At 41.6% G+C, this 20,608-nt stretch overlaps 1 protein-coding gene across 1 annotated transcript; it reads left to right on the forward strand.

The window, feature by feature from the left end:
- On the forward strand, positions 1 to 19,732 carry CABP4 (calcium binding protein 4). The gene is made up of 6 exons (XM_054972336.1): positions 1 to 228; positions 13,532 to 13,562; positions 15,597 to 15,740; positions 17,141 to 17,250; positions 19,041 to 19,188; positions 19,704 to 19,732. The coding sequence occupies exons 1-6, from the start codon at positions 1 to 3 to the stop codon at positions 19,730 to 19,732; spliced, it is 690 nt and encodes a 229-aa protein (XP_054828311.1).
- Positions 19,733 to 20,608: the final 876 nt, after the last annotated feature.

Below are 20,608 nucleotides of genomic sequence, written 5' to 3' on the forward strand. Positions count from 1 at the left end.
ATGCCACGCAAGCAGTCTCGGAAGGTGGAGGGCCCAGCCAAGGGCAAAGCAGAGGAAGGGGAGCAGCCCACCAAGGAAGAAGGTGAGGCCAAGGGCAGCAAAAGACCTGGCTGCGAATCACGGCAAAATTCCCTATCTGTGCGTAGGCACAGCAAGAAACCCCAAGTTGACCCTCATGCAGCTGCCATCAAGACCTACTCACCATTCCTCAATACTGTCTTTGGCAAGGTGAGTCTACATCCATAGAGGATGGAAGAGAGCAGAGGGCCTGAGTGGCAAAATATATAGTGCAGGACGAGTAAGGGAAATGAGTCAGCAGGCTAAGAAACAACTGTGGTGAATGGTTGTTGTGGGTTTTCCGGGCTGTGTTGCCGTGGTCTTGGCTATTTCAGCCAAGACCACGGCAACACAGCCCGGAAAACCCACAACAACCATCGTTCTCCGGCCGTGAAAGCCTTCGACAATACAACTGTGAATATTGGCAAGAATGGACCAGTACAGAGTATCAGCAAAATGTTATTGGGGGGGGGGGGCATTTACTTTCATCCTTAAGCTCAGTATACAGCCAGGCTCACAGCAGGGTTTTTGCAGGTTTAACTCTTGTTTTCCACCTTTGTAGTGTAAATGACAGACATACATACCAGTGATTCAAAACCTGGTTCAGCATGAAAATATGGTGCATGGAGAGTTCTGCAATTCTTTCCCTGCAGGTTTTTTTAACTGAAATGCAGCAGCTGGAGCTGTGATTTAAAGAATGGAGACCACTGTATAGGGATAGGAGCGATTAAATTCTTTCTTCCTGTGGTGCTTCCTCATTCCCAAACTGTTTTTACCGCCACTGGAGAAAAATCACATACCAATTCTACCTTCAATCACTAGTCTTGGTCCCTTTCCCCTTATTTCAGATTCTTTTTTCTCTTCTTAAACAGCCAAAATACATCTTCAATTACTTAAATTTGTTCACTGCCCTATATTTAAAATGACAAAAATGCTCTGGAGGGAAAAGGGAAAGATGGGTTCATAACATTTGTACCAGCCAATCAGTGTTATACATAGCCTTGCACAGGCTGTGGCTTCTGCAACAAAAACTCATAGAGCCAGTTTTCCCTCACCTTGAGTCTTGAGAGAAAATTGATTTAAAGTGAGCAGTGAACCCAGAGGGCTTCACTGCTCAAATAATGTTATTTCTGTACCCAATTTTGGAGAACAAATCAAGCATTAGTGGGAGACTGAAGTATGTAGTCTTCACCTTGATTTGCTTCAAGGGCAAGATAGGTATCACTGGTACAAGTGATGGATCTGTCTAGGGAACAGATCAAAGTGGGGCGGATAATAACTTCAGAGGGGTTGACTCACGGTTTGAATAGTTCCTTGGGAGTACTCATGAATCCAGCCTTGCTGTTTGAAAAGCAAGTTGGTCCAGTGGCTTTTGCTGCTTCTATTCCAGCAATTCTCCTTTCTTGACTTAGGCTGCTTCCACAAAGAAATGATTTTTCCATGTAACTATTGTTGCTGCTGCAAATGCAAAGGCGTTTGCACTGACAATGGCATTCACATGGCAGTTTCCTCTGCACTTTCCTTGCCTCTGTGCTCCATGTCTGCCTTCCACCCCCACCCCCCCCGCCCTGTAAGGAAGTTGTCAGCCCAAACCCAGGTTTTGGTACAAATGTTAGAACTCAGGTTCAGAATTGTGTTTTCAAGCTCTGGTCTAGCTAGATACGTACTGGCTGGGCCGGTTAATAACATGTGTGGGAGCAGTTGCTGAGTTCCCCAGTGATTTGACCTTGGGAGACTGTTCTTCAACAGATTCCATGTTCACTCCCTAGATTTTCACATAGCTGAAACGTGAATTAACAGCTCGGCCCTGATTGGATCATGAGTTGCCGGCCAGGTGATGCACTGAGTCCTAAAAAAGATGGCTTCTCAGCTCACCCAAAAACCTTTTTTCATTCTGCTCCATACTGTTCCATCGTGCAAGTATGGTAGAGAGATGCTGAACCTTAGTATGTCCCCATGCCGGCTGGTCAGGCATGGGAGAGGGCATGTATTCTGATAGACGGGTGAGATAAGCAACAAATGAATGCCAAGCAGAGATGCTTAGGTAGCAAACTGTTGAGTTTTTAGATAAGCAGATTTTATGTAATAGCAAGGTTTTCTTGTTTTATGTCTGTTGCCTGTGTAAGAGTGCTTTATGCTTTGGCATAAAGCACACAGAATTCGGAGGACAGGGGTGGCTATCCCTTCACCCTCTGCCCCACTTGAGGGCTTTTTCAGGCTTTAAAAATTAGTAATAGCTATATTTCTATAGTATTGTAATGGTGTGTTGCAATAATGTAGTCATTAGCAGGTTTCATTTTAAAAGTCTATACTCTTGACTGCTGAGTATTAATTAAAAATGTTTAGCCAGTACCATTCTCTTTATAACTCCTCAACCAAAAGGGTTAAGGGTTACATTTCTGGAATATTAAAGCTGGGAACCAGTACATTGTTGCAATAGATTGTTATAACATTATAACTTTACAGTAATGCAGCAGCTTGATTATTGTCAATCAACAACTAGGCAACAAGAACACATCTAGGGTATTTTAAAACAACTACATTTGCTGTCAGTTTTTTCCCCAAGTTCAGTTCAAGGTGCTAGTTACAATATATAAAGCCCTTTATGGTCTAGGATCCACATATCCAAAGTTGTCTCTCTCCCGTATGTCTCCATACACCAATTGTGGTCATTTGGTTGCCATTTTTTGGTTGTTAACCCCATTTAAGATGGCCTGCTTGTCACCTACCAGAGTTCAGTTCTTTTTGATAGCAGTTCTTACTTTGTGGAATGGGATCCTTGAGGAGATAAGGTGGGGGTGCTGTCCTTGGAAGTGTTTAGAAGATGACATACAGCTGTTTTATTTGCTAGGACTTTTAGCCACATTGCCTATTGGCTAAGTTAGCTCCTGCACACACAATCCACACACCTGGGGAACAGGAAAGACTATGTGCTAATAATTTATAATCTGCCTATCAACGCTTACTTTCTCTCCCCTCTCTGCCTTGTTCCAACTAGGAACCATGTTGAACTGCTTTGATGTCTAGAGCTCCAATATACTTGTTTTCCAACATTATAGGCAGAGCTGGTACCAGTTTTTCTCTCACATGTGCATTCACGTAGTGCGAAGAGTTCTCTTGAACTCTCAGCAGCAGAGAGATGGCACAGTGCCTGTAGAGATTACCATCAGCCCCTCCAACATCCTGACACCTGTATGATTAACTCATATAAATAGCTCAGGTCTCATGTCCCTGCTGGGAGGTCAGGAAATCTCATTAGTGGGAGCAGGGTCAGGGGAAAGAAACATAGCCTACACTTGGGGGGTGTCTTAAAGCTTTCACTCTTTAGGAGTGAGCACCAGGGACCCTATGAATGGCACTATAGTCAGGCAGCTCATGAAACCTGCAGGTTTCATGAGCCTGCTTCTATTCATGCTAGAATGATACAGAAAGGGCCTGCTGAGCTGGGTTGACCTACAATCCTTTTAATCTAACCTTCAGCAAGCTAATTTCGGAAGTAATTTCTCACTGCAGTAGAGGTTTGTTCTTGGTCATCTCAGAGCACTGAGTTCATGATGAAAGCTTGCCTCTATGCTTTCAAGCATGCAGCTGGGGACAAATTTCCCTAATAAGCAAATAGCCTATAGGGAAAGGGAGGCTCAAGAGTGAAGAGAACAGAAACCCTAATCAACACTTCTCATCTACTGTGTCTTTAAATAGGTCAAAAAGCTTATTTAGCTTGGACAGAATTCCCACTCCCCTCAATTATTTTTGTGTCTGTTAGTCATTTTAAGATGTTTCTAATGAGCTCCAAAAACCACTTGCAGGGCATACATAAATACATTCCAGTTTTTATTTATTTATTTATTTATTTATTTATTTATTTATTTATTTATTTATTTATTTATTTATTTATTTAATTCAATTTATATTCTGCCCTCCCCACATCAGCAGGCTCAGGGAGGATTACAACCGGTGTAATAATTTAAAATACAAATAGCTTTAAAACCAATAAAACCATATAAATATTTTAAAAACATGCAGCAGCAGACTTCTCCAAAAACCACCACCCAACCATCTCCAAAAGTATCTAACAAGGCTGGGCAGTAAATGCTTCCAGTAGGGGGGCACGTTCTCTAGTCGGCCGGCGGGGAGCCCCAGGCAGCGTCAACTGTACACCTGGTGGAACAGCTCCGTCTTGTAGGCTTGGCGAAAGGTTGCTGGTGACTGGTTCTGATCCAGCTTCTTGCTGGGTACTTTTGTCGGCCTTGGAAAAACTGAGGCTTTTGCACTTGGTTTGTGGTAGCTAAATTGGCTCATGTTTTTCCATCTTCTAATGATGGCAGAGTTAGGAAGAAAAATAGGGACATTGCTAAGGCAATTTTTCATTCTGTGGGTGATTGTAAAAGAGCTTACATATTTTAAAAATTTAGGGTTATTTTTTAAAATCTTAAAATTGCACAGAATATTATTTTTCCTTTGACAACTTAATGTTGTCAAACATGATTCTATCATTTTTCTGGTGTTATTAAGGAAATAGGATAAATGTCTGTATTTTAACCAAGACACTAACATTATTTTTATGCAATAAGTTTCTGCATTAATAACAAATCTTGAATGTTAATTATATTTTTAAAATCTTAAATAACAACTGTATTATCTAAAATTTATAAAATCATATTTGAAATGAAAGATGGTGAAAATTAAAAGTTATGTGGGGAAAGCATTGAAACCAGCTACTTACTGAGGCAGATTTTGAAAAGGAGCATAACACTTCTGTTTGTGTTAAACAGATAAAGAATGTTAAATGAATAAATAAAAAAATAAAGAATATTAAATGAACAGATGCTTAAATATGTGTTGCTGTTGTGTTTCAAATTACACATATTTTCTATATATCTGGTAGAGTTGTAAACTTACTTGGAAAGATAACAGGTTGGAATATAAAACAAATATTTGAGACAGAGGCTATTTTGAATTGATATCTTAAGCCTTCAATCGTATGCATACTGGAGTAAGCCCCACTGAATTTTGTAGGACTTACTTCTACGTAGACAAGCAAAAGATTGCCCTTACTCCTATGCAGACAAGTAAAAGATGGCCCGCCCATGGGGATTTTGCCAAAAGATTTAGAATGGAATTTATTATCTGAAAAGGGGGAAACCAATTCATTGGTAAGCTAGCTCATGAAATAACACAACATTACACACATGAATAAGCTACCAACTCTGGGTTGGAAAATTGCTGGAGATTTGGGGGGTGGAACCTGGGGAGGCAAGATTTAGGGAGGGGAAGGTCCTCAGTGGGGTATAATGCTATAGAATCCAGCCTTCAAAACAGCCACTTTCTCTAGGGGAACTGATCTCCATTTGGTGGAATTGAGTTGTAATTCTGGGAGATCTCCAGGATCCATCTGGAGGTTGGGAACCCTAGTCAACAGATATATTACAGATACAACAGAAAATTATAACAGTTACTTTTGAGGATGTTTGGAGATTGTGGTGTATTTTCTGCAGTGCTCAAAAGGGAAACTGCACAGTTCAACATTGTGTACATATTGAAGTAAATCAGATTTTTAAAAAATATGAAGGGGGGGGGACGCACCAGCAATATCGGATGCCTGAAATGGAGCTCCGACTCCCACCTTCCCCAACGGCTGGCTAATAAGCAGTTTAAAGGCACGAATCAAGCACACAAGTAATGGGGAAGACCAGGGGAGGCAAAGGCAAAGTAGCTGAACCCGGTCTCCCTTCTCTTAAAGCCTTTTTTCCAGCCGGCTCTGTAAAAGACTGGGCTGGCAAAGAAGTGGCAAAAAGCACCAAAATGGCTACCGCAAGCCCAGAAAGAGGGAAAGAAGCTGAGCTGCAAGCATTAGATAAGATCTCAGCTAAAATTGATCTTCTTGAGGATAAATTGGCACAAAGAATGGAAGCTATTATAAAGCCCTTAACGGAACAAATCAAGGAACTGAACAGCAGTGTTCAGCAAGTGGCTAAAATTGCTGAAACAGCATTACAACTTCGTTTAATAATCCAAGACGAAACCAAGGCTCTGCAGGAGGAAAACTGCTGGACAAGAGACAAACTTCTTGACCTAGAAAATAAACTGAACTTGAATAATCTTACATTTCGTGGTTTTAGGGAAGAAGCTGAAGGTTTCACTGATTTGGCGATATTTATAACCAATTGGTTGGCAGCTATATTGGGCTTGGAAGATGGCGTAACACCTTTGATTGATTATGCTTACAGACAGGGCTCGCCTAAAAACCCTAAATTTAAAAATGGCAGAGACATAATTGTTAGATTCTCCAATCTCCGCACCAGGGGGAAAATCCTAAGGGAGGCAAGAACAAGAGGCCACCTCTCATTTCAAGAAGACAGAATCCAAATCTTTCAGGACCTCTCTGCATAGACCTTGGCTCATCGTGGAGAACTGAAAACTACTACAGCCAGACTTCTAGAAGAAAATATCAGATATAGATGGATCACTTCCACCAAGCTCCAGGTTTTCCAAAATGGTAAGTTCTATCAAGCTTACGATGGTGCTTCAGGTGAGAGGCTCTTAAGAGACTTGAACCTCAGCAGAGGAAAGTCAGCCAACGAAGACTCAGACACTGATCTGGAATCGGCACCAGGAACCAAAAGCAGAAGAAGCAAGATACCTACAAAGGCATCATGGAACCACTAAAGAGAGCCTTTATTAATTAGACAGATGCTTGTTAATGCTTACCTTGGCGCAGCTCCTTGTAAGAGATGGAACACTAGTTCTTGTTCTGGCCATTTGGGAACATCTTCACTAGTTTCCTTCTTTCACGCTAATTATATCCTACCGGCTGGGGAGAGGTGAGAGGGGCAGCTTTCCGTTACCCCCACAAGTGTTAGGGACCTCCAAGTCAAAGGCACAATGCTCTCATTGCGCTGTTAACTAATGGTGTGACTGGAGTTTTACCTCTCAGAGAGGTTGTAGTGTTGTTCGTATTATGTTACAAGCTTGTATGTTTATTTACGGGATATTGTGGGTGGTGTGGGAGGGAAGGGCATTGGGGAGGGATGGGAAATGGGGGTTAGGGAGGGGGGAGATCAGGAGGGAAGAAAGCAGTTCCTTTGACAACACACTTATCAGCTGGCACAGATGGTTAGATTCTCCCAATAGAGCTATAAAGTATAGTGCTTATGGTCCAACCAATAATATAGATAATCACTTCTTTATGATTACCATATTTAACTGTGATTGTTGTATGCTTCTCACTATGCTAGAATTACCCTTTATGGCTCTATACTATTTTGGTTAGCACATAAGCGTATTTCATCGAACAGCAGTATGAAAGCTTATGACAAAGGACTCCATGTTCGATAACCTTAAGGTAATTTCATTTAACTGCAGGGGGCTCAATAATATTATCAAACGCAAGCAGGTAACTTCCTGCATAGTTAAGCAGCACCCAAACGTAGTGCTGCTACAAGAAACCCATTTGAAGAAAAATTTACCACAAGTACTCTGGTCAAACTGGTTTCCACACCATTTCCAAGCACCGGGGTCTTCTAAGGCCAGGGGAATAGCAGTTTTATTATCCAAAAATACTACTTTTCAATTATTGGCATTTAAGGCAGACCCTCAAGGCAGATACCTGTGGGTCAAGGGAGCAGTTAATGGCCACAAGATGACATTGGCATCACTTTATGCTCCTAACAATAATCAACTGGAATGTATTCAAGACGTATTGTCCAAGCTGGCATCTTTTGTGGAAGGGGACCTGCTTATGGGGGGGGGGGGCTGAACTTTATAGCTAACAGTAAGCTGGATAGATCTCATCTACCCCATCGCAAGGGCAACTCGCAAACATATACTAAATCCACAAAGTTAACTGATCTGCTCCACAAGTTTTCCTTAATAGATGTATGGCGCCACATGCACCCTAGTGATAGGGATTACACTTACTTTCCCCCCCGCCATAACATTCACACATGCATCAATTATATCCTAACCTCCCCAAATCTTAGCCACCAAATTTGTTCCTCCACGCTAGGACCCAAGGCGTGGTCTGACCACGCCTGGGTAGAGTGTGAAATTTGACTTGAATCAATGAACAAACAAAGCTTTCACTGGAGTTTAAATAAATTTCATGGGATGATATGAAAGCGGTGATAAGGGGCAAGCTCATCTCATTGGCAGCATACTATAAAAAGAAAAAAAGATCAATATAAATTAGAATTGTTAGATAGTATCCGTATGCTTGAGGCCAAACATAAGAAATCGTGTAGCCCAAAAATCTATAAGAAATTGATCAATGAAAGAAAAAAGCTGGAAGCCATTGAAACTCAGAGCATATGCAAAAATTTGTTGTACATAAAACGGAGACATTGGCATAAAAGCCCTAAAACATTACGCTTTTTGGCCTGGAAGGTCCGTAAGAGAAAGCTGGCTAATTCAATATGCTGTATTAGAAACTCCACAGGAGAACACACCTCCTCTGCTAAAGAGATTTTAGAGGTCTTTACTAACTATTACCAAAATCTCTACTCCTCTGACAAACCTGACAAGCCCTCCATTATTTCATTCTTAACATCAATAAACATGAGAAAATTAACACAAGATCATAAAGAGAGCATGGAAAAGCAAATCACAAAACAAGAAGTTATAGACACCATTAAGAGGCTAAAACTAAATAAGGCCCCAGGCAGGGATGGCTTCTCAGTCGAATTTTATAAACAGTTCGTTGTTACACTGGCTGACCCCCTAACTGCTACTTGTAATTCAACGCTATTAAATGGCTCAATTCCCCAAACCTGGCTCGAATCTAAAATCATTGTAGTACATAAAAAGGGAAAAGACCCAACCTATCCTGATTCATATAGGCCAATTTCTCTTCTGAATCAGGGTGCAAAAATTTTCACTGCCATATTGGCACATAGACTTAATAAATTTATCTCAAATTATATCCATAATGACCAAACAGGTTTCATACCTCAGAGAAACATCATTGATAACGTAAGGAAAACAATCAATATCATTAACCATTGCAAATACAACAAAATTGACTCGCTTATACTGTCACTGGACGCGGAAAAAGCCTTTGACCGGCTAGAAACCCAATACCTATTTTACACACTTGAGGCCATGGGCTTTGGACCCATATTCCTTAAAATTATAAAGTTGTTATATGCCCAACCCAGAGCGCAAGTAGCAGCAAATGGCCTTCTTTCAAAAGACTTTAACTTGGGTAGAGGCACTCGTCAGGGATGTTCCCTATCCCCTTTACTCTTTGCCATCTCCATTGAGCCCCTGGCGGAACGTATTAGATCTATGGATGAGGTTAAGGGTGTCACTATTAATAACCGTGATTATAAGCTCAGTCTGTTCGCGGATGACACGGTAATATATCTCACTGATCCTGAAAAATCTATAGTTGCATTGGAATCAATAATCTCATCCTTTAGCAGGGTATTGGGGTTCAAAATTAATTTCTCGAAATCTGAGCTTTATCCTATATTTATCCCGCAACCACTAGCTACGAAACTCAAAGAAACTTTACCCTATAAGTGGATCCACAAGAGCTGGAGCTATTTAGGGATTAAAATTTCATTGCAATTAGAAAAGCTCAAAGAATGGAATTATAATGATTTGAATAATAAAGTCAATTCTATCCTAAGAAATAATAACAAAACCCTTCTACCTTGGAATGAAAGAATCAACCTAATTAAAACATTCATCCTTCCTCTTTACCTATTTTATTTTAGAATGCTACCTATTCTAATAACTGACAAGGAAATCCAAAAATGGCAAGCAAAATTGACTAAATTTATCTGGGAATATAAAAGACCCAGGGTTAATCAACAGACCATGATTAGATCATCAAAAAGAGGAGGTTTATCAGTTCCCTTTTTGCGACACTATTATACTGCTTACCACCTAGTGAATCTATTAACTTTAATATATTTTCAGGGACAAGTGCAATGGGTTGATATTGAAAGCTCCTATTACAGACCCAGTAACTTTATGGATATAATGTGGAACGGACCTAATGAAAGACCTACTCCATATGCAGACAACATATTCTGTACTACCACTCTAAGAATATGGGACAGAGAGAGGAAATGGCTAATACCCCAATACTCACCTGTAATGTCCTTCCTAAGACAAAGTTGGTTCTTGCTGGTTTCACAACCTTAGGCTTATGGTCTCTGGAGGGAAATACACAAATATAGACTGAAAGACATTATAAAGCAGGGGCACATAATAGAAAAATCAAAAATAGAAGAAGGCACCAACATTAAACTCCCGTGGTTCCAATATTTACAGCTACAATATCTTTCAAACCGTAAAGAAATAAAACAGGCATTCCAATGGAATCTCAATGAAGCAAGGCGAGTGTAGCAAACAAGCCAAAAGACCGTGGGTAGGCTACTCCATTTGTTTGTATTGGTCCAATTATTTTATTTGTATTTGCAAACAAGCAAGCCACACATAATTGAAGAAAAAGGAAGCGGGGAGCGCCTAAATTTTCAGCTGCTCCCGACGGGAGAATGGCAACGGGTTTGCCAGGCTAAATTATCCCGTTTCGCAATAAACTAAGCTTCTTCAACGGCCAATGTCATTCCTGAAAACATACAAAACACAATTCTTTACACAATAAGCAGTTTGCACGGAGGGCCAAAAATACATCAAAAACATTTCACAAATACATTTATCATTTCAACATAAATCTCTTCACCTTAAATATAATTTATTCGGCTGTCAGGCAGGAACAAAAGTTTCTTCTCTGTTTCAATTAACCTTGTGCGTTCTCCCACCTGCAACCCATGATGTCCCAGCGTGATCTTAAATAGTACGCCCGGGGTTAATCGAGACAGTCAGAGCAGAACAAATTAAAGGGGAATGGACCTGGGAACAAGTAATAAAGAACGATTATACCATTACAAATAATGAGTGAACCTCATTCCAAAAACGGGGGTAAAATCGATCTCTTGGCAATGGGCGTCGCTAGAGGAGAATAGTCTATGGACCATGTTATTCTGTTCTGTCCTTTTTTTGTAGACGGAGCTAATAGGGATTGCCTAGAGATCCCGCTGGCTCTCAGTCTAGCCCTTTCAACTATATGATGTGGATAGCCCCTCTCTGTAAAAACGCCCATTGCTAAGATTGTTAAACGCAACTGGCATATTATTCAAAGCATAACCGGCTGTGCAGAACCTCCTTTAATCGGGCTATGGAGATCCAACAGTATAAAGGATGTGGTGGTGCACTCCAACTTTGGAAGGAGTAGATCATTCATGAGGGCTCCTAGGCCGACTGGCCACTTTCCATGTGGCCATTGTAATGTTTGCTGGTTCGCTGTAAATGTGGGTATTTTTGTCAATCCAACAACTGGAGATAAGCTGTACACAAAAAGTTTTTCTACCTGCAGCACGCCAGGAGTTATTTATGCCATTAGATGTTCGTGCAATCTGCTGTACATTGGTAGTACCATCAGACCGGTGAAGCTCCGGATTCAGGAGCACATGTCCAAAATTAGGAATGCTGTGATTGAGGCTCCGCTCACTCAACACTTTGTAACACATCATAAAAATGAGCGTGAATTTTGTTACACTGTACTGCAGGTTCCGGATATGAAAGGGAGTTCTGCTGATCGTAAAATTCTTCTCCATTTGGAAGCTAGATGGATTTTCACTCTCGGGACCGTGGCACCTAAGGGACTCAACCAAGAGATCGATTTTACCCCGTTTTTGGAATGAGGTTCACTCATTATTTGTAATGGTATAATCGTTCTTTATTACTTTTGTTCCTGCCTGACAGCCGAATAAATTATATTATATTTAAGGTGAAGAGATTTATGTTGAAATGATAAATGTATTTGTGAAATATTTTTGATGTATTTTTGGCCCTCCGTGCAAATTGCTTATTGTGTAAAGAATTGTGTTTTGTATGTTTTCAGGAATGACATTGGCCGTTGAAGAAGCTTAGTTTATCGCGAAACAGGATAATTTAGCCTGGCAAACCCGTTGCCATTCTCCCATCGGGAGCAGCTGAAAATTTAGGCGCTCCCCGCTTCCTTTTTCTTCAATTATGCGCGGCTTGCTTGTTTGCAAATACAAATAAAATAATTGGACCAATACAAACAAATGGAGTAGCCTACCCACGGTCTTTTGGCTTGTTTGCTACACTCACCTTGCTTCGTTGTGATTTTTGGACCATACCCCTTGTTTTTCTTTGCATTCCAATGGAATCTGACTGGCTTTGAAATAATTTTATATCAAGACCATATACAGAGGAAGGGCGTTATATCTAGATTATATCAAGTAGTCTCCAATAGGAAGGCAAACTCAATTCTGAGCTACCAAACCCTCTGGGATAGAGACTGTGGCTTTAAGTTATCAGAAGCCCAATAGGAAACCATCTGGAAAGCCAAAACACTTAATTCTAGAGCTATAATGATCCATACCCTCTCCTTCAAAATACTAGCCAGGTGGTATATGCATCCGTGTCAACTACACAAGATCAAGCGTACCTATAGCCCTTTATGCTGGAAGCAGTGCGGCCAGACAGGCAGTTTTATTCATTGTTGGTGGAGTTGTCCGGTCATTCAAACGTATTGGGTGGAAATTCTCTCACATATTGAGAAAATCACAGGCTATTTAATTCCAATGCGACAAGAGCTTGTTCTTTTGGGGTTATGGGAGGATGATAGCATTCCAAAAATAAGAAAGGATCTAATTATGTTTCTACTGGCAGCAGCCAAAATGATAATAGCATTCTCATGGGAAAAGACCACTTTGCCTCCTTTAACAGTATGGTATAATAAAATATGGGACTTCTTTACAACGGAAAAGCTAGCTGACCATCTCTGATCTTTAGACAATTCTCAGTTCCAATCTACTTTTGCTAATATGTGGCTTCCATACCTCAATTACATACTTGCTTCGGATCAAACGCAGTTACCTGCTCCCATGATTCATATGATTATGTCTATCTTCTGAATAGTATATATTAGTTGCAAACTATTCTGTTGCAAAATGGGTGTCTCTATTTTTTGTGCTGTGCCAGATATCTTTATTATATAATGTTAATTAGTGTTGTTACACATTGTTCTACAGTTATACATGTTATTTTGTACTGTTTGATAGTATTGAAAACGGAAAATAAAGTTTGAAAAAAAATATGAAATAACTTTTAAAATAAAAGGTATTTGGTAACTGTAACAGGTTATGCATCTTCCCTCCCACTGCCCACTATCAGATACCAATGTCTGGTCTGAGATAGATCATAATATAATGAAATTCTATCTCTTGAAAGTCAAATCTCCTCATTCATCCCTTGTGCTAAAGGGATAAGAAAACTTAGAAAAAGAAACAAAGAAATTAATGTAACATAGACGTTTTGTCCTCTAAGTCTTTATACCTTTAATTCTTCTACTCTAGTAGTTCTGAATGCAGTAAAGAGAGGCCGTATGCCAGGAACCTATGCCCTGGGTTCTAACCTCCTATTCTCCTTTTTCTAGGAGAGGGATCTTTCCCCTGAGGAGCTGGATGGTGAGTTGGTATTCTTGTGGGAAGGGGGATAGTGGAGGGAGAGGCAAAGTGTATTTAGAGTCTCACTGTAAAAGCAGCAAAAGGACTTTGTACAAGCTGCATCTCTGTTTCCAATAGCTCTAAGATGGATTTCCACTATCCATTTTGGAAGAAACAGGAAGGTTCATTCTAGAGCTGAAAGAACCAGCAAAAATGTGTGAATCAAAGTCAAATAATTGTTTGAGTAAAAATGCACATTCATCACAAGAATCCATGTGAAATATAAAAGTTGGTTTGCTTATGTATATTGGTTTTATTTCTGATTTACTATTAGGATCTTCATTTTAACTATTATGAGGGCAATGATGACATTAGTGGAAAACAGAAGACGCTTCCAGTTATAGTGATTTCATTTTCTCTCTTCATTTGTCTTTCCTGTACAAAGAAAGACCTGTCCAGTTAAGAAATACTTGATTACAGATTCTTTCCCCCTTCAGCTTCCCACTAAATTCCATTCTTTAAAGCAAACCTGACAAAATATATGCTTGCAAAATAATAAGATTAAGCAGCTTGATAACCAGACAAAAATCTCCTGTGGGCTTGATGAGGTTCCCAGGTCATAAATTGCTTGACAGCCTTTATTCTAGTTAGAGGCTTTTAAACTCTTGTGACACTGTGTTTCTTACCAGGCAGCCCCCAGGCCCCACCAGATTAATTGAAAAGCCAAGTAGTATCTGTCATTTGAATCACCATAACTTGCAGACCTGCAGGTGGGGCTCGGAGATCTCCTAGAATTACAAATGATCTCAGTTCCCCTCGAGAAAGTAGTGCTCTGGAGGGTGGACTCTCTGGCATTATGCCCCACTGAGGTCCCTCTCCTCCACAAATCTCACCTTCAAATCTCCAAGCATTTCCCAACCTGGAGCTGGAAACTCTAACCATAACACCTGCCTTGCAACTTTGCTTGCTGTCCTGTGTCGCTGCTACCAACCTGGGCCGTTTCCAGACGGCTTACCTTCTGCCGCTCCATGCCGCAACGTTGCGGCTTGTGCCGGAGAAAACGCGAAATAGCGCGTTTTCTCGCGCGAGTTTTGCACAACATCGCGTTCGCCCCAGCACGAGCCGCGGCGTTGTGGCATGGAGCGGCAGAAGGTAAGCTGTCTGGAAACGGCCCTAATCTGGGTTGGTGGTTCTTTAGCTATTGCTGCCAGGATGTAGGTGGCCAATGAAGGATATAACAGTTTCAGGAAAGTGTTGAGCAGGCTGATAGTTTCATTTAGAGTTACTGCTTTTTATTTTTGTTAAACACCAATTATCTAGGCATACGTTGCGCTAGTGGGGCCAAATGAGTGAAGCTATCAAGCAGCTTATTGAGATTACAGTACAATCATCAGAATCTACGCACACTGTTTATATTAAAATGAAAAAATAATTAAGAGTTGGAAAACAGGCCACTCGTGTTTTCAATGACCATCAAAACACAAGAGCAGCCCTACTGGATCAGACCAGTGGTTCAACTAGTACAGCATCCTGTTTCACAAAGCAGACAGCTATTATTGCCCGATTATACTAGGCTGCAATCAAACTTTTAGAATGTTAAACAGAATAACTATGTACAAAATCACTAAAAAGACAAGGTTGTCTGCCATTGTTAGTGTAAACATCAGTCTTGGGTGTCCAGCAATATTTTTAAAAGTCTACGCTAGAGTAGTTAGGGTTACCAGCCTCCAGGTGGTAGCTGGAGATCTCCCAGAATTGCAACTGATCTCCAGGCCACAGAGATCACCTGGAGAAAATGGCTGCTTTGGAGGGTGGATTCTATGGAATTATACCATGCTGAGGTCCTTTCCCTCCCCAAACCCTGCCTTCTCCAAGTTTCACCCCCCCAAATCTCCAGGAATTTTCCAAGTTGGAGCTGGCAACCCTAAGAGTAGTCCTTAATGGTATTGCTGTTTATAGTTGCTATATGCCCTTCTGGAGTACCCAATGTGAGTAAGGTGTTTTAGGCAATCTGTTTCCCACTTCCGTAAAATGACTTTGGGCCTTTTCTGACAGAACTGCTAGAGGCCTTCAAGGAATTTGACACCGATGAAGATGGCTACATCAGTTACAAGGATCTGGGGGAATGTATGCGGAACATGGGGTATATGCCAACTGAGATGGAGCTTATTGAGATCTCCCAACACATCAAAATGCGCAGTGAGTTGGATGTGACTTTTGTTCTCTTTTCCTCCAACACTCATCTCCAAGTGCCAGCCAATCCCACACATTCCATAACCTTCCAGCTTAATTGCAGTCCCCTATTTCAGGACTATGTAAACCTCCGTAGTTCTATTTCTTTTTATTTATTTCATTTGTACCGCAGCTTTCTCCTCAATGAGGATCCAAAACAGCTTACATCATTCTCTTCTCCTCCATTCTCTCCTCACAATAGCCCTGTGAGGTAGGTTAGGCTGAGAGTGTGTGACTGGCCCAAAGTCACTCAGCAAACTTCCTTGGCAAGATAGGGATTCAAACCTGGATCTCTCAGATCCTAGTCCAACCCTGTAACCACTATATAACACTGGCTGTTTCCCCACTTCTTAAAAATTGTGTGACATCATGGAACACTGGCAGCTTCATGGTGCAATTTCTGATGTCAGTCAGTGATGATTCCATTTCTGTGGCACCATGACATCAAAAATCATGCCATGAAGCCACCAGCGTTCTGTGAGCGTTGCACGATTTTTAAGACATGGGGAAACGGCCGCTGTTTATTTATTTTAAGGTACATATTTTGTCATTGACACCTCTTAACAATGTTGTTCATGTGCACCCATTTTTATGACCCTGCTCTTCCTCCAGGGATCTCATGGCACCATACTTGGGTTATCTATCTCACCCCCATTTTATCCTCATAATGATGCTATGAGTAGGTTAGACTAAGAGATGGCAACTGTACTAAGGTCATTTAGTGAGTTTTGTGACTGAACCCAGTCCATCCTGTCCCCAGTGGCCAAATATTGCACCCCCAGGACAACTACAAGTTGGGAAACAGCATGAGGGAGGGAAGGCCGAATCTCATTCTCCATGCACAACAGTTGTAATCCAAATTGGGTACCCCACACACAGGAACTGAGAAGAAATTGCCACTCAGATGTGACTGTTACATAGGGTGGGGGGCCCAGTTCCAAACTGTATACTCCATGTCACTAGAAGTTAAATCTCCTAGTAGAGGTGGATGGAATTTGATTCTAGGGCATAAGCGTGTAAATGTGCATAAACGAATGCTAAAATACTATAGCATGCCATTTCACACATTATAAACTGCAACAATCCCCTTTTACTCAGCAACAGCCCTTTAGACTTTGAAAATGCTGATGCTGGCATTTGTGGAATTCACATGGACAAAAAGCCATGTCTCACCGGAGAACACAGTAAGGTGTGGTAGCCAAGGAAATTCATCTTCCCTTTTCTCTTCTGTCCATTGTATCCCATACCGTCACATTGCTTAGGACTGCAATGCAATACTTTCCTCCCCTGAGGTTCTTCTAGTTCCAGTTAGCCCCTCTTCCCATCCTTTGGGAAACTGACTCTTTCCCCATTCTTTTTTCTCATAGTGGGAGGGCGTGTAGACTTTGAGGACTTTGTAGAAATGATGGGCCCAAAGCTGCGTGAGGAGACAGCTCACATGGTGGGCGTGAGGGAGCTGAAAATCGCCTTCCGTGAGGTATTGTGCAGTGAAAATGGTAGGGAGGGATCCAGGGATTTGTGATTTTTAACATTTTGAATATTTATATACTGCACCCTCAGATTAAAATCACTTCCTGTTGTACAGAAAACATAAAATGCAAAAGGATGAAATAAAATGTGCAACACAATAATAAAAGATCGCAATAAAATAATGCAAACAAAAACAACATACATGCTAAAATGCTGGCATAAACAGCGGTTAAAAGAGCTATGAAAAGATGTTAATTATGTGATGTCAGCAGCATTGCACCTAAAACAATAATGTATAATCCAAATTATCTAAGATAAAGCCATAGATAAGAGTTATTAAAATTTCAATTAAAATACCAGGCAGAACAGCCAAACTTGCCTCCAGGTGAAGGGAAAATGGAAGGGCTTTCCACACGGCCCTGTCCTTCATAGTCCAAAGGCAGGGACCATGAAACGGAACCTATGATGAGTATAATGATTGCCAGGTTCATTCATTAAAGTACCATGGTCTCAGGCTATTTCTGGCTTTAACTAGCACCTAGAATTAAGCCTCGAAATGGGCAGCCAGTAAAGTTCTTTATGCATTGGAGAAATACGTTGCCTGAAATCAATATTTGACAGCAATGGTACTGCCACATTCAGAACTAATTGAAGTTTCTGAAATGTCCTCAAAGGCTTTACATAGAGTACAGTAATCTAACCTGAAGGAGACTCTGGTACGATCATAGTAGCCAGATCTCTCTTACCTACAAAGGCCCATAGCTGGCAAGCCAACCAAAGTTGGTAACAGGTTCCCCACACCACAGAGCAAATCCATCTGTGAGTGTTGAGCTCATCTCTGCAATGATCTGATTATACCTACACATAACATTTCTGTAACCCCAAATCAGTGTGTGAGGCATTCTGAAGTAGAGAGCCTTAGATTAGAGGTGTGGGCAGCAGTTATCCCATGAGTACAGCGCACATGGGCTAGGGCCAAGATGTTCATGGCTGAGCTGTCCTCTTGTAGGCCAGAATAGAATTAGGTTACATAATAGGTATTAGGAGACTGGCTCTAACTTGTATAGAATAAATGGTAGTTGATTCTAAGCAATACACAGAACAGGGTGATCCTGAGGGCCAAACTACATGTTCAGGGTTTTAATGAGTTGGGTCCGGGGTCCCCAGACCCAAATTGGGTTCCACATGGCAGCTGCAGGCAAAGGCTTTAAGGAAAAATAAAGGAGAGACCAAACCGGCTCAGAACACTACTGTAAGAGGGTGAATGGCTATAGTTGCTGATCCCCCACTCCCAGCTTCCTCCTCCCACCTACACTAACAACCTGGCTGGCGGAGGGAAAATGTTGGGGAATAGGCCTCCTGGGGCACACTCCTGGTATGGTGCACCGCGGGCCAATGGGGCCAGCTTTGCTGCATGATGACATCATCAAGCGGTGACATCATCATGCAGTCTGGGGGCAGCTGTGGGCACCAGAAACCCTGGCACCAGCAGTGATGACACTCTGTAATAAGGGATATCATTAACACGGTGTCTTGCCAAAGGGAAGCAGCTGTTATCCTGCTGCTACATCATGTGAAAGGAGTCAAAGCAGAGTCAAATGCTTGGCAGTTTAGGAAGTAGTAGAGATGAAGTAATGTGAGCAAGACTCTTGATAAGCAAAAGAAGAAGCTTGGTAAACCAGGGAAGAAGAAGAAAGGAGAAAAGAGGGGAGGGGAAAGAGCACTAAAAATGGAAGAAAACTGAGCTAGATGTAGAACCACAGAGCCAGGCCCTCACTCAGTTCCTTCTTTTTGAAGTTTGATACAGATGGAGATGGAATGATCAGTGGGGCAGAGCTACATCAGGCTATGGCTGTCCTACTAGGGGAGCAACTCCTAGCCCAGGAGGTGGAGGAGATCCTCCGTGATGTTGACCTCAATGGAGATGGAAGAGTTGACTTTGATGGTAAGAGATTCCTGCACATACTCCAATGATCATGTTCCCTACATCCTGCACCTATGCCTAACCATACCATGTTTTGCCTCTGGTCTGCAAGGATTAGGGACTAGTCCATCATACAGCATGCTTTTGCTTAAAGACGTCTACACTTTCTACCACCCTTCACCACTGTCCCTGTCTGTTGGCTGTTCAGAGCACTGTCCCTTTGTTTGAAACCTTCCAATCCTTCCAAAGGGCTACAATGTCACTTGTGTCTTCCTCTCTTCTACACACAAACCTGCCTGCAGAATCAAGGCCAGAGTAAGTGGGACTGTGGAACTAAATAGTGAGATGAATCTACTTGGAGCAGGAGGTACATCCATTGAAGGCTTGGGAACAGGTTTCTGGGCCTATGCAGGCAACCCTCTAGAGTTGCCCACTCTGCTGGAATGTGAAGAAAAAGCTATGGAGAAGTTGTGTTATATGAAACATTATAGGAATTTCATTATCAGTACTAATGCTCTTTTCCCCACTCTTTTCAGAGTTTGTGATGATGCTGTCATCTCGGTAATGAGATCTGATGGGAAGGGCCTGTCTTTTGCCCTCCATCATTACTGTCTTCTTCAGTAGCTGGAAAGAATCAGCTGCCCTTTGATGGATCTTCATCTCCTAGTATCTTTCACAGAAGGCTGAAGTCTTTCCCTCTGTCCTGGGTCATTCACAGGCTTCATTTAAAGCCATGCGCATTGAACTCCATCTCACTGTGCAAGGTGTCTCAGGGACAGCTGATGTCTACATCCAAATAAAACTACCCTGCTTGGGCCAAGTTGGATAGGCCAAACTTAGAGAACTCTCCTCACAGTTCCCTCTCCCTATCAACAGGAAGTACTTAGCAGCCCACGCCAGTGCAGCTGTGTACAGAAAATTCTTCTTGGGTATGGAAAATCATTCCCAACCATCAATGAGATCTAGAGCAGGGGGTGATTCTCAGAATTTCTGCACAAATTTAAACTTCATTCTTGACCTCCGAACTGCTGGAGATTGCCGCTAAAGTGTTCAATAGTCAGTGCGAAATTTGATAGTTCATGCCTATCTGAGATGACTGAAATGAATGGGCAATGCATCCCTCACTGGGGCAAAACTGAAAAGCTGAAGAAGGGCCTCTGGGCAGAGGTAGGAAGATGGAATCAAAGGAAAGACTCTGTGCTCCCACCCACTAGGCTACAAATATCAGTGAATGTATGAATGAGTGTTATGTTTGGGGAATTTTATGGAATAAAATGCATAAAAGTCAGACCAGCTGGTGGTGAACAGGCAGACCCACCTATCCAAAAGCAGACATGAGAATTTTCCCAGTTTTCTAAGAGTACCCACTATTGCTACAGTTTGGTAAGCAGTTTCCAAGAACTACACTGTTGGCACCCAACAGTGCAAGCCATGGTTCAAA

The sequence above is a fragment of the Eublepharis macularius genome, chromosome 2, assembly GCF_028583425.1.
Source record: "Eublepharis macularius isolate TG4126 chromosome 2, MPM_Emac_v1.0, whole genome shotgun sequence".
Taxonomy (NCBI): Eukaryota; Metazoa; Chordata; class Lepidosauria; order Squamata; family Eublepharidae; genus Eublepharis; species Eublepharis macularius.

Bases quoted from the DNA above. Each gene is read 5' to 3' on its own strand.
- CABP4 (XM_054972336.1), top strand. From the start codon at position 1: ATGCCACGCAAGCAGTCTCGGAAGGTGGAGGGCCCAGCCAAGGGCAAA. The intron at 13,563-15,596 runs GTGAGTTGGTAT...CTTTTCTGACAG, and splicing joins TTCCCCTGAGGAGCTGGATG to AACTGCTAGAGGCCTTCAAG. The intron at 15,741-17,140 runs GTGAGTTGGATG...TTTTTCTCATAG, and splicing joins CCAACACATCAAAATGCGCA to TGGGAGGGCGTGTAGACTTT.